Source organism: Oncorhynchus mykiss, chromosome 4 (genome assembly GCF_013265735.2).
Source record: "Oncorhynchus mykiss isolate Arlee chromosome 4, USDA_OmykA_1.1, whole genome shotgun sequence".
Classification (NCBI taxonomy): domain Eukaryota; kingdom Metazoa; phylum Chordata; class Actinopteri; order Salmoniformes; family Salmonidae; genus Oncorhynchus; species Oncorhynchus mykiss.
In genome coordinates, this window is record NC_048568.1 from 1,211,834 (window position 1) to 1,226,603 (window position 14,770).

The 14,770-nt window shown below is 39.9% G+C and overlaps 1 protein-coding gene across 2 annotated transcripts in view; it reads left to right on the forward strand.

Moving 5' to 3' along the window:
* mcoln2 (mucolipin 2) overlaps positions 1-14,770 on the forward strand; it is a 73,993-nt gene that overhangs the window by 23,860 nt on the left and 35,363 nt on the right. For both annotated transcript variants that reach the window (XM_021599969.2, XM_021599967.2), the window contains exons 9-13: positions 5,669-5,818; positions 6,354-6,455; positions 6,744-6,866; positions 10,229-10,435; positions 13,918-14,057. In XM_021599969.2, the coding sequence (XP_021455644.1) occupies positions 5,669-5,818; positions 6,354-6,455; positions 6,744-6,866; positions 10,229-10,435; positions 13,918-14,057 (722 nt within the window). The remainder of the gene's footprint in view (positions 1-5,668; positions 5,819-6,353; positions 6,456-6,743; positions 6,867-10,228; positions 10,436-13,917; positions 14,058-14,770) is intronic.

Sequence of the window (14,770 nt, forward strand, 5' to 3'; positions counted from 1 at the left end):
GTTCCACCATAAATGTTTGATTTGTTCGATAATGTCCATCAGTTATGTCCAAATATCTTCTTTTGTTAGGGCGTTTGGTAAACAAATCCAAAAGCGCGTTCAGGTCGCGCCAAACGTTGGACGAAAAGTTCAAAAAGTTCCGTTACAGCCCATAGAAACATGCCAAACTAAGTATGGAATCAATCTTTAGGATGCTTTTAACATAAAACATAATTAATGTTCCAAAAGGACAATTTCTTTGTCTGTACAAATGAAGTGGAACCTTTCACGTGAGCGCGCCAGACCGAGGCTGTGGCACTCTGCCAGACCAGGATGTAGAGTCAGTTTCCTTTAAACAGTATATGTTATATTCCTTTTCTTTTAGCCACGTAAAGATGGATATTTTTTTATAATCTGCTAAACCGTTACAATTATAACTGGCTATACTTATTTCACCCCTTACAATAACTAGATACTATTCTCAGTCTAAATTGACCATAATTATTGCTTGTAAAATTACTGCCATCAGAGGTATTATGACGGTCAAAATTAGAGCTTTCAAATGTCTGATATTTAGAATTCAAGAAATAGGTTCTAGCAATATTTGTTTTATTCCCTTGCCTGTTTGCCTGTGAGCCAATGCCACAGACGTTAGAAAATTGAGACAAGCTATTATGCGTGTAGTAAATCTGAGTAGGTTGATGTGTATGATATTGGATGGGATTTAGTGAGTGTGTACGATGTCTGTATAAGAGTAAGACTATAATGTCTGCTGTCCAAATAAACAATAACTCTGCCACTTTGCATGGTTGAGTGTCTATGTGTGTAACATGTAGTGCGTGTATTCTTAATATTCAAGATGACAATTGTAATCCATATCGTTGCATCCAAATTGCCTTTAACATCATTGAAAAACACATCCCAGTATTTCCATAGCAATTGACGTTTCACATGATCATGAAAGAGACCTTGCATTACTATAGAGACGGCTTCACTACATTACAAATGTGTTCCATACAATATTATTATTCCCTAATGCCCCTATTCTGATATCTTCCCCTTGCTTGTTGTAAACATATATAAACATGTAGACAAAGACATCAAAAAGATAGACAAACGAGAAACATATTCAATTATAAAACAGTTCTCGACAATTGAGAGATGTGGGAGAGGAGAGAAGGGAAAGAGAAGAAAGCGAGATCAGGTGTGTATGTATATGTAAGCAAGCATGTAATTGAGTACGTGTGTTCATATCCACTTCACAGTTTTTAGATATTTTTACAGCTCCCATACTTTATTTATTTCGTAACCTGAAGTCCCTGTAGAATTTAGTACAGCTATGGTGTTATGGAGCTGTCTCCGAATAGCTGTCCATCTATAAAGAGTTTGTCCACAATGAGAAAGGCATGCTTACCCTTCTCCCTTTGTACCAGATACAGTCTCTTACGACGTTCATTTATCTCCCTTTGAAATTGGTCATTGAGACCGAATTTGGTCCCTTTATGCTCCCTTCCTCTGCTTTTGATCAGCTCTTTTTGTTGATAGTGTTCACTTTTTGCGATGATTGGTCGGGGACCCTTGGTCTTGCTGCTCCAAGTCTGTGTGCTCGGTGGAAAGCCACCTTGTTTACAGTCTCTCTAGGAAGTTTCAAGGCGGATTGCATGAATTCTCTGATCGTGCCCTCTGGATTATTGGATGCGTCCTCAGGAATCCCAGACCAGAAAAAATATGATTTTCACGCATGCTACGACTTTGTCTAGTAGCGACTCCTTTATCACCCTGTTTTCCCTGAGTAGACAATCCATGTTGGAATCATGGATTTTTACCTTGGCTGTAAGTACATTGTTCTCTCCTTGGAGCGTGAGAATTCCACTCTGGTTAAACACCAAACTCCCCCTCAGCCCTGCTACCTTTCCACACAACTTTTCAAGTGTTGCATGAATTCCAGCCAGAGCACCGTCCCGTACTTCTACGATAAGTAAATCGTCCGTGTCTGTAGAGGAATCTGTTTTTCTTTTTTAGGGGGGTTAAAGTTATTTTGTGAAGTAGTCAGATCTTTCCATGATAGAGTATGTTGTTCCTCCATAGCGTAAAGCTATTGGTACTTGTCGATTTCCCTCAGGATCTCCTTAGTATCCAGGTTGGCTCTTTACTGCAACCAGTTGTTTTATGAAAAGATAACAATGAGTCTTTCCCACGACGATGACAGGTGTCTGTAGTACATCCAGCTACCACTCAAAAACACGTTTGGTATTCATATTTAATTAATAGCGGTTTCGTTTTAATCAAAACTAACAAACCAAGTGTTTTCCAGCATAGTGTTCAGCTGCGCACTCTTGGTTTTTAATAAAATGAAATGAAAAACAATCAATATTTTTTAAAGAAACAATAATTATGAACAGGATGGGGTCAAAAACATTATACGATAAATCACATCTCTCGTTCAATGGCATTTGCACATTTGCACGTCTATACAAAATATTAAGATCCTGACAATTGTATCATTGCCTATAGTACCAGTCAAAAGTTTGGACAACTACTTATTTATTTTTATTTTTTCTTTATTCTACACATGGAATGCTTCTCCGGTCGTCTTGAAGGTGTTCCCACATATGCTGTGCACTTGGCTGCTTTTCCTTCACTCTGCAGTCCAACTCATCCCAAACAATCTCAATTGGGTTGAGGTCAGGTGATTGTGGAGGTCAGGTCATCTGATGCATCACTTCATCACTCTCCTTGTTTAAATAGCCCTTACTCAGCCTGAAGGGGTGTTGGGTCATTATCCTATTGAAAACCAAATGATTGTCCCACTAAGAGCAAACCAGATGGGATTGCTTATCTCTGCAGAATGCTGTAGTTGCCATGCTGGTTAAGTGTGCCTTGAATTCTAAATAAATCACTGACAGTCTCACCAGCAAAGCACCCCCACACAATCACACCTCCTCCCCTATGCTTCACGGTGGGAATCACACATGCGGAGATCATCACCTACTCTGCATCTCACAGACACAGCTGTTGCCAAAAATCTCAAATTTGGACTCATCAGACCAAAGGACAGATTTCACTGGTCTAATGTCCATTGCTCATGTTTCTTGGCGCAAGCAAGTCTCTTCTTATTATTTGTGTCCTTCAGTAGAGGTTTCTTTGCAGCAACTCAACCATGAAGGCCTGATTCTTCTGAACAGTTGATGTTGAGAAGTGTCTGTTACTTGAACTCTGTGAAACATGTATTTGGGCTGCAATCTGAGGTGCAGTTAACTCTAATGAACTTATCCTCTGCAGCAGAGGTAACTCTGGGGCTTCCTTTCCTGTGGCGGTCCTCATGAGAGCCAGTTTCATCACAGCGCTTGATGGTTTTTGCGACTTCACTTGAATAAACTTGAATAAATAAACTTGAAAAGTCCTTAAAATGTTCTGCTTTGACTTACCTTCATGTCTTATGTAATGATGGACTGTAATTTATCTTTGCTTATTTGAGCTGTTATTTCACAATATGGACATGGTCTTTTACCATATAGGGCTATATTCTGTACACCACCCTTGTCACAACAAAACTGATTGGCTCAAACACATTAAGAAGGAAAGAAATTCCACAAATTAACTTTTAACAAGGCACACTTGTTAATTGAAATGCATTCCATGTGACTACCTCATGAAGCTGGTTGAGAGAATGCCAAGAGTGTGCAACGTTTTAATAGCTAGCTAAGTAACATAATTGAGGGTTGGCATTGGTTATGAGTATGAATGTGGATGCATTTCAGAATCCAAAAATTGTAGGCATGACGCAAGATGAAAGAACCTTCCAGAAGGACAACCACCTCTGCAGCACTCCACCAATCAGGCCTTTATGGTAGATTGGCCAGATGAAGCCACTCCTCGGTAAAAGGCACATGACAGCCGGCTTGGAGTTTGCCAAAAGGACTCTCAGACCATGAGAACCAAGATGCTGTGGTCAGATGAAACCAAGATTGAACTCTTTGGCCTGAATGCCAAGCGTCACGTTTGGAGGAAACCTGGCACCATCTCTACGGTAAAGCATGATGGTGGCAGCAGCATGCTGTGGGGATGTTTGTCAGCGGCAGGGACTGGGAGACTAGTCAGGATCGAGGGAAAGATGAACGGCGCAAAGGACAGAGACCCTTGATGAAAACCTGCTCAGGATCTCAGACTGGGTTGAAGGTTCACCTCCAACAGGACAATGACCCTAAGCCCACAGCCAAGACAATGCAGAAGTGGCTTCAGGACAAGCCTCTGAATGTCCTTGAGTGGCCCAGCCAGAGCCCGGACTTGAACCCGATTGAACATCTCTGGAGAGACCGGAAAGTAGTTGTGCAGTGATGCTCCCCATCCAACCTGACAGAGCTTGAGATGATCTGCAGAGAAGAATTGAGAAACTCCCAAGATACAGGTGTACCAAACTTGTAGCGTCATACCCAAGAAGACTTGAGGCTGTAATCGCTTCCAAAGGTGCTTCAATAAAGTACTGAGTAAAGGTTCTGAATACTTATGTACAGTGCATTTGGAAAGTATTCAGACACCTGGACTTTTTCCACATTTTATTACGTTACAGGCTTATTCTAAAATGGATTAAATAGTTATTTCCCCTCATCAATCTACACACAATATCCCATAATGACAAAGCAAAAACTGGTTTGGACATTTTTGCAAATGTATATAAAAAAACTTAAATATCACATTTACATAAGTATTAAGACCCTTTGAGTGAAATCAAATCAAAATCAAATGAAATATTATTTGTCACATGCACTGAATCAAACAGGTGTAGACTTTACTGTAAAATGCTTCCTTACAAGCCCTTAACCAACAATGCAGTTAAAAAAATAGAGTTAAGAAAATGTTTACTAAATATACTAAAGTAAAAGAATTCAATAAAAAGTAACACAAAATAACAAGGTTATATACAGGGGGTACCGGTACAGAGTTAATGTGCGAGATTAGAGGTTAGTCGAGGTCATTTGTACATGTAGATGGGGGTAAAGTAACTATGCATAGATAATAAACAGTGAGGAGCAGCAGTGTACTCAGTACTTTGTTGAAGCACCTTTGGCAGCAGTTACAACCTCAAGTCTACTTAGCCTCCGTATTTGTTATCTGCCTTCTTGGTCCTGGGTTCAACTCTAGCCTATCTTTTAGCTAAATCCAACTCTTTGTTTCGAATCCTCTTCGCTATAATCCTGGATGAAACATCTACGGTTGAATGTCACCATGTAGTTAAAAATGCTCCATTGTCAAATTCATGTTGATGACTGGAATCCCTTGAAGCCATTATGGTCTGGTCAGTTCTTTCAATTTTGCCCAAAGGATTGTGTTAGTGTCCACTTCCCTTTTTAAAAAAAGGCCGCCTTGGGGGAGGGAGAGGGCCAGAGCATGAGTGTCCGCTCCCCAGGAGTTAAAATGTGTCAGCTTGTATGTTTAGCATTGAATCTGCTGATAGGAACATCACTGAAAGATGTTTAATGGCTCTATCAAACAAGGACAGCCATATACATGCCCAAAAACCTATAGCGCGATAAGTATCACATTGAGCCTTCATGAAATACCACAAAGCAGGACTACATTTATTTTCAGATCTCCCCCATCAATACACCGGAAGCCGTCATAGGGTGTATCATGGCTTTTATAACCATGTGTGTGGCCTGGCCTCATGAATTTATCCCCTTTATTCCAGAGATTTTCCAGGTTCTTCCGTGAGAATTATAATCACAAGGTGTGTGAGACTGACCAAAAGGAGTTTTTAAATGGCTGGTATGTTTTGGTGATCGTCAGTGACGCTATGGCCATAGTAGGATCCATATTGAAGATGGAAATACAAGCAAAGGTAATACTCAACTCAAATGTTCAAACTCCTTGAAAGAGTTTAAGCAGACATCTCTTTCTTTCCTAAATTTAATAGGAACATGTTAATTTTACAAACACTTATGTTTTACAAAATATATGGTTTTGGAAATGTATTTGAATTATCCTGCTTACTGCAAGATGTTACATGTTTAATAACGGCAATAAATGATTGATGTCTAAATCATAGGATGATTATCTATCATATTAGTTTTGAACATGTGGAAGAAGTGGGTGTTTCCATTTATAGCTAATCAATTACTGTTTTATAATACAGAAATTAAGAAATAAAAAAACTCTAGAAGAGAGGTTGAGAAATAAAAAAAACTCCCCGTTGCCTGGGCACAGAATCACTGGGCTTGGACTTTGTAACAAGATGGTTAAATCAAGACATTGTAAAACTCCCAAGGACTATTTACTCTAACCTGAGTGACTTTCGAGTCAGATTTGTATGACTTGCATGTTAACCATTTACCCCCAGTTGGCATAAGGAAAATGAACTCATCTCTCCCTTCTAGAGTCTTACCAGCTACGATGTGTGCAGCATCTTTCTGGGAACTTCTACGCTGATGGTGTGGGTGGGAGTGATCAGGTACCTGGGCTACTTCCAAAAGTACAATGTAAGTTTGATCAAAGACATATTTATTTAGTGTATTCAAAGATAATTATCCAGTAGGAATAGACTAGTCCTGTTTGGCCACATGCAAACTCAGACTTACATAAATAATACATTGGAAAATACAATTTGAAAATCTATACATAATGAAAGTGGTTAAAAACAAGGATGTTGCAATAAGAATTATTCATCAACTAAAGGAACACTATCTTAAACACTGATTCAACACAGGGTTTACAGTGTGTGTGTGTGTGTGTGTGTACATGCCTGTGCACATGCGTGTGTGTTCCAGGTGCTCATCCTGACTATGAAGACTGCCTTCCCCAAGGTGATCCGCTTCTGTTGCTGTGCTGGCATGATCTACCTGGGGTACACATTTTGTGGCTGGATTGTACTTGGCCCTTACCATGAAAAGGTACTGACTGGGAATGGCAATGCCGACACTCATTTTAATTCTACAAAATAGGGACTCCCGGGTGGCGCAGCGGTCTAAGGCACTGCATCGTAGTGATCAGAGCCGTCACTACAGACCCTGGTTCGAAACTGGGCTGTATCACACACAACCTGCCATGATCGGGAGTCCCATAGGGCAGAGCACAATTGGCCCAGCGTCGTCTAGGTTTGGCTGGGGTAGGCCATCATTGTAAATAAGAATGTGTTCTTAACTGACTTGCTTAAATAAAAATACAAGGCTTCATATTTTAGAACCATTTCCTTAACTGTACACAGTTTAAAGTGAAAGTCCTATGTGTGTACTGGCCCAATTCAAGCACTGGTGATATAAATAGGCTTCATGTGGCCTGGTGTGGTTTTGCAATGGCCTGAAACTGAACTTGTTTACACTGTTGCCTAACAATTTGATGTATTGTTATCCATTTACAACCACAAGATGGCAGTATGTATACATGTTGCTGCTTGTTGTTGCTTGTCTAGTCAGTGTTGCACCATTATGAGGCACACACATATGCCTTAATCATTAATGCTAGCAACGAAGGGCACAAGTGTCTTAAGTGATCGTTGGGTTATAAGAAAAATTATTTACGGAAGTTGAGAAACATTGCAGTTGTAAACAAGAGCTCACATGGTGGACTGCAGAATCCTCAAACTAACTTTAACCTGTGTCAAACTACAGAGCCCCACTTTTTTTGGATTGTCTTTTATAGTTAGTTTGAACATTTGTAGACCATCAACAAACTATCAAAAGCAATTTACATGCAACACTTTGCTGGGATTAGGGTTAGGTTCAGGGGATTAGGTTTAGGTTTAGGTTTAGGGTTGGGGTAAATTGACACAGTAGTTAGTATAGTGAACAAAAATATAAATGCAACAGAACCATACATTTATATATATGTATGTTTTTATTTATTACATTTTTTCCCCCTATTTCTCCCCGATTTCGTGATATCCAATTCGTAGTTACAGTCTTGTCCCATCGGTGCAACTCCCGTAAAGACTCGGGAGAGGCGAGGTACACTGCTTCTTGACACACTGCTTGCTTAACCCGAAAGCCAGCCGCACTAATGTGTTGAAGGAAACACTGTACAACTGGCGATCATGTCAGTGTGCATGCGGCCGTTCCGCCACAAGAGTTGCTAGAGCGCGACGGGACAAGAACATCCTGGCCGGCCAGACCCTCCCCTAACCCGGACGACGCTGGGCCAATTGTGTGCCGCATCATGGGTCTCCTGGTCACGGCCGGCTGCAACACACCCGGGATCGAACCGACATGCAACAATTGCAACGATTTTACTGAGCTACAGATCTTATAAGGAAATCAGTCAATTAAAATAAATGTATTAGACCCAAATCTATGGATTTCACATGAATTGGCAAGGGTGCAGCCATGAGTGGGCCTGGGAGGCCTACCCACTCTGGGGCCAGGCTCACCCCCTGGGGAGTCAGGCCCAGCCATTCAGAATGAGCTTCTCAGTTTCAGCCAGTCCGAATACTCCTCAGTTTCATCAGCTGTCCGGGAGGCTGGTCTCAGACAATCCCACATGTGAAGAAAGTGGATGTGGAGGTCCTAGGCTGCCGTGGTTACACGTGGTTAGGAGGCTAGTTGGACCTACTGCCAAATTGTCTAAAACGATGTTGGAGGTGGCTTATGGATGAGAAATTACCATTACATTCTCTGGCAACAGCTCTGGTGGACATTCCTGCAGTCAGCATGCCAATTGCACACTCCCTCAACTTGAGACATCTGTGGCATTGTGTTGTGTGACAAAATTGCACATTTTAGAGTGGCCTTTTATTGACCTCTGTAATGACCACACTGTTTAATCAGCTTTTTTTATATGCCACACCTGTCTGATGGATGGATTATCTTGGCCAATGATAAATGCTCACTAATAAGGATGTAAACACATTTGTACTCAAAATTTCAGATAAATAAGCTTGGACAATTTCTGGGATCTTTTATTTCAGCTTATGAAAACATGGGATCAACTCTTTACATGTTGCATTTATATTTCTGTTTAGTATAGTTTGGGGACTATCCAAATACAGTGTTACCCTTACAGGTTTACTATCTTCATTTGATCACTCTGTTGTCGCAGAGAACTTTCCTGCAAAGCAGGAATTGCAAATTGTAGTATTTAAAAAGGCTTTGAACGTTTGTAATTTCCACTTTAAAATGACAGACTTGATTTATCCTATCAAAAAATGTATCAAACCTCTACAACAATGTCCATTTAATTATAATCCACATAATAGTTGACATTTCCTGTTGCTGCAGATCTAGAAAATGGTCAAATTAAGAGAACATCTGTGTACTTGTACGCAGTCCAAATAAGGTGTGACCCTATTTTGTCTTCATTAGTTTGACATTTTCCTCTCATACTCTAAGAGTTTTCTGAATGATGGCATGAGTGAAATTATAATATTTATTGTAACTTTTCTGTAAGGAGGAAGTTTGTTTTAAACAGAGCTTACACGCAATGCATTCAAGAGCTGCAGTATCAGATCTCCCATTATTTAAAATGGGGTGGTGCGTTTACTTATAGTGCGTTCGTGATCGCAAGAGGAAAATGTTGCCCAATATGTGTAAAAATGGCACCAAACTGTCCTCACTGCACGGGTACATTGCAGAGAGGCTGTTCAGACCACATAGATAGATATCGTTAATAGATATTGTTTTATCTCTATGATTCAGACTATCCATGACCACCTCAGTATTCAACTCTGGTGTCTGTTGCAACAAGATGTTCACTCATACTTACAACATGGTATGTGTCCCAAATGGCATCCTATTCCCTATATAATGCACTCCTTTTGACTCCCTATGGGCCCTGGTCAAAAGTAGTGCATTATGTAGGAAATGGGGTGCCTTTCGGGATGCAACCATACACTGCAGCCAGGGAAGTTACCATAACATCAACTAATTTAGACATTGTTTACCATCTGCAATAAACAAGGGATCTTCCAGAACTGCCCTCCCACAAGTCCCCTACCCTACCTAGGATCTATACCGTCTGTCTGAGTGGGCTGTGCTTAGATGCTATCGCTCTTTGTTTGTGGTGATGTCTCCCCCTGAATCTGACTGTGTTTTGGGATCTGTGCACTCTTTCCTCTCTCTCCCTCGCTCACTCTTTCTCTCTCTCCTCTCTCTTTTTGCAATCTCTCTCTCTTTCTCTCTGTCCATCTCTCTGCTCCTCTCTCTCATTGTCTATGCCTGTCTCTCTCCCCTCTCTCACTCTGTACTCGGTCCCCTTCCCTCTCTCATCTCTTGCTTTCTTTCTCCTCCCCCTTCACCCTTCTCTTTTTCTCACTCCATCTCAGTTTGAGGGCCTGAGTCGGGTGGCCGAGAGCCTGTTCTCGCTGGTCAACGGCGACGACATGTACACCACCTTTGCACAGCTGAAGGACAAAAACAGCCTGGTGTGGCTGTTCAGCCGCGTCTACCTCTACTCCTTCATCTCCCTCTTCATCTATATGGTGCTCTCGCTCTTCATCGCCCTCATCACAGACGCCTACGACACCATCAAGGTACTCACTCATACCTTTGCTGGTTTGTGTTCAGTTGGCACAAAACGTAAGAAAATTATCTGAAATGGAGTGAAATGGGGAGGTACTATCTGAACTTGACCAATTAGGAACGCTCACTTTGTTATCTGTTGCAAAACATTCGGAAAAATGTTTCTAAGGTGTGGCCTGATGATCATGACCCACTGACCCAGGTATCAGGTCTAAATCACAGACCATACAACCCCAAATCCATAACTATTGTCCAAAAACAGCTTATTGAGATTTGAGGAGAGTTACATATGTAAACGGTCCATATCAGATATGTTTTAATGTCTAGTGAAAATGAGGGGGCCCAGGCACATTATTACACATAATTCATTCAAAGATATTGAATTTAGCCATCAGTGCCCCTTCAAAACAAAATAGTACATGAACAAACATTATACATTATGTGTGACGAGAGAAACAACAATATACGCTGAAAGATTAATCAACTGAGGACCCTTTCATGTGTTGATGAGCAATGGAATTGGAATCGGAATTGGAATTAGAGATTTTGTCCAGTATAGCATTATTTGTTATTCATCCTTTAATGTTTTTTCTATTGGCCCAATTCAGACGTAGTAAATGTACACCTTTCCTACGCACGTCTTTCCTATGCACTTTTCAGTAGTTGGTATTCAGACTTACCTTATGCATATGCATAACGGGCTTTACAGGCGTGTTTCCCTTGCCCGCGAAGGACACATTTCATTAAACAGCTGAAAACCCTCCCACTTGCTGGCCAACAGATTTTCTTGTGGAGTTTTCATTCAATAGGCATTTCCGTACATTCTTCTAAACCACCCCTTTAAATTTTGCATACCTATTAATTCTAATTTTGTCCAGACTCACTAGAATATACGAAGAGAATGATTCAGAATATTAGGGATCAATGAAAGATAGCCATGTAAATAGACACATATTTGTCTCCTTTCCAGCAATAATTGGTAGATTTAAAAATACTCTGATCTTGTATATTATTAAGGGTTAGGAAAGTATTTCTGAAAAAAATAAAAGGGTTTGGAGAACATTTATGTTCAAAATGTATTGATGAATCAAAAATGGTGGTTTGATTCATCCTGAAAGTTGCCATTTCATTGAAATATTGGAAGGTGAGAAGTGTACAATATGGGTTGAACAGTAGTCCTATAAATCTACCCTAATAATCCTCACTAATCATGGAACTGTGACAACGGCCCAGTCGTCGTGAACCATGCGCCAGCATCCAGATTTAAACTGCTACGTACACTGTGTACGAATAATGAGGAACACCTTCTTAATAAAGACACCAATTTTTCTAAATGCAGTGAAACGTCTGGGCATATAATTGAAAGATTCTAGCAATCATAAATCGACTCGGTAGGTTTGGCGCTATACTGTCATTTGCACACAGGGTACAGACGCCTATAGTTTGGGTCTCCAAATTTCAGGGCCAGCATTTCATAAACTTGGTGATATGTTGACAGGCTTCAGTTCGCTGCCATATGTCTGGTTTTACATTTGTCTCTGGCGATCTTAATGTAAAATAGATCTAAACAATTGTCATTTATATTTACAATCCCCTTATCCAAATGACTTACTCATTTACGTAGCTCTTATTGAGTTGTAAATTGCATTGTTGTAAATCGCAAGGGAAAAAATAAAGTAGATGTAGTTCCATTGGAACCACAGGTTGCTCGATCTTATCGTTTCATTGTGCATGAAGGTGGTCGAGTTATGAGGGAATTAAGTCAAGGTCAGAATACAACGAATCTGTAACACTGCAACACCTTCATTTCTTTGATCTTCACCCCAAACGAATAGAGGGTGAATAGCATGCTTGCTTTAAGTTCAAGGTCAGAATACACGTAAACAGAAAAGTTACTGAGAGTAATTAGTGCCTTCAGAAAGTATTCACACCTCCTGACTTTTTCCACATTTTGTGTTACAAAGTGGGATTAAAGTGGATTTAATTGTCAGTCTTCTCAACGATCTACAAAAAAAATTCTAATGTCAAAGTGGAAGAAAAAATGTGAACATTTGTATAAAATAAAATAAAAATAAATAAAAAAATAGAACATGAATATACTGTATCTTGATTAGATACGTATTCAACCGCCTGAGTCAATACATGTTAGAATCACCTTTGGCAGTAATTACAGCTGTGAGTCTTTCTGGTTAAGTCGCTAAGAGCTTTGCACACCTGGATTGTACAATATTTGCACATGATTCTTTTTTAAATCCTTCAAGCTCTGCCAATTTTCATGGCTTAATATAGATTTTCAAGCCAATTTAAGTCAAAACTAGGCCACTCAGGAAATTTCAATGTTGTCTTGGTAAGCAACTCCAGTGTATATTTGGCCTTGTGTTTTAGGTTATTGTCCTGCTGAAAGGTGAATTAATCTCCCACTGTCTGGTGGAAAGCAGACTGAACCAGGTTTCCCTGTAGGATTTTGCTTGCGCTTAGCTCCATTCCATTTCTTTTTATCCTGAAAAACTACAGTCATTAACGATGACAAAAATACCTATAACATGATGCAGCCACCACTATGCTTAGAAATATGGAGAGTAGTACTCAGTATTGTGTTGTTTTGGATTTGCCACAAACATAAGAATTTGTATGCTGGTTATAAAGTTAATTTCTTTGGCAAATTTTGGGCAGTTTTACTTTAGTGCCTTGTTGCAAACAGGATGCATGTTTTGGAATAATTTCCACTGTCAATTTGGTTAGTATTGTGGGTTAGCTACAATGTTGTTGATCCATCCTCAGTTTTCTGCTATCACAGCCATTAAACTCTAACTGTTTTAAAATCACCATTGGCCTCATGGTGAGCGGTTTTCTTCTTCTGCGGAAACTGAGTTAGGATGGATGCCTCTCTTTGTAGTGGCTGGGTGTGTTGATGCACCATCCTAATTGTAATAGATAACTTCACCATGCTCAAAGGGATATTTAAAGTCAGCTTTTTTTTTTACCCATCTACCAATAGGTGCCCTTATTTGTGAAGCATTGGAAAACCTCTCTGGTCTTTGGTTGAATCTGTTCGAAAATTCACTGCTCGACTGAGAGACCATACAGATAATTAATTGTATGTGTGGGGTACAGAAATAAGGTAGTCATAAAAAAATTATGTTAAACACTATTATTGCACACAGAGTGAGTCCATGCAACTTATTATGTGACTTGTTTACCTTGCCATAACAAAGGGGTTGAATACTTATTGACTCAAGACATTTCAGCTTTTCTTTTTGAATTAACTTGTAAACATTAAAAAATATATAATTCCACTTTGACATTATGGGGCATTTTGAGTAAGCCAGAAATAAAAATGTTATCAATTTTAAATTCAGGCTGTAACACAACAAAATGTGGAAAAAGTCAAGGGGTGTGAATACCTTCTGAAGGCTCTTTCCATTTATGCATGCTTAATTCGGGTCGGAATTCCCCCCTATGTGAATTCACTTTTATTCTACCCTACCGACAGAACTACCAGAAGAATGGTTTCCCCATGACAGACCTGCAGAGGTTCCTGAGAGAGCAGAAGGATTTCCCCCCTAGTGAGGAGGGCAGCGAGATGGACGCAGAGACTGGAATGGGACACCCAGCACTGTGCTGTTGCAGACGGTAAAGTAACGTCAAAATAGCATTACCCCATATAATTCAAATTAGTATAACAGACAATCTATTTTTAAGCAAAGTTCTATTTTATGATGATGGTAGTACAGTGTGTTAATGTATATGGCACGTTATTATGACATGTCATATAGTATGGCTATGTACATTTTTTATTTAATCCCCTAATCGATATTCGCGCCCCCTCAGAAATCTAATTAGAATAATAAAAACATCCCCATCAAAATTTGTCAGTTTAATCTAGAGATATAAGATTCCACATCAGAGAGACATTCATCTGTGCTGAAAGGTGGCAGAGCTAGAGCAGTGTGTCAGACCATGAGACATCCCGAAAACTTCTGTTGTCCGAACGGTTTAGCTTACTAATTATTATGACCCCTCTATGGAAAGATGAGATTCTCACGAATATGAAAAAAATAAAGAATATGACAATTTTATAAATGGTAAAATTGTGTGACACGATTGCATTTTAGAACCCCACTACCCCCATTTTAGGCAAATTTGTTCTGCATGGCCCACTGGCCTGGGTTTGCTAATTTTCAACCAATCCATTGATCCTAATGCGGAAATCTCCACCCACCCGAGGCACCGGGCCATACAAAATTAACTCGTTATGTTATCGATATTAACGGAGCTTATATTCTTTCTATTTCTATGAAGAATTTGCAGACGCAATTTAGATAATGCATACACTGAATGTTCAA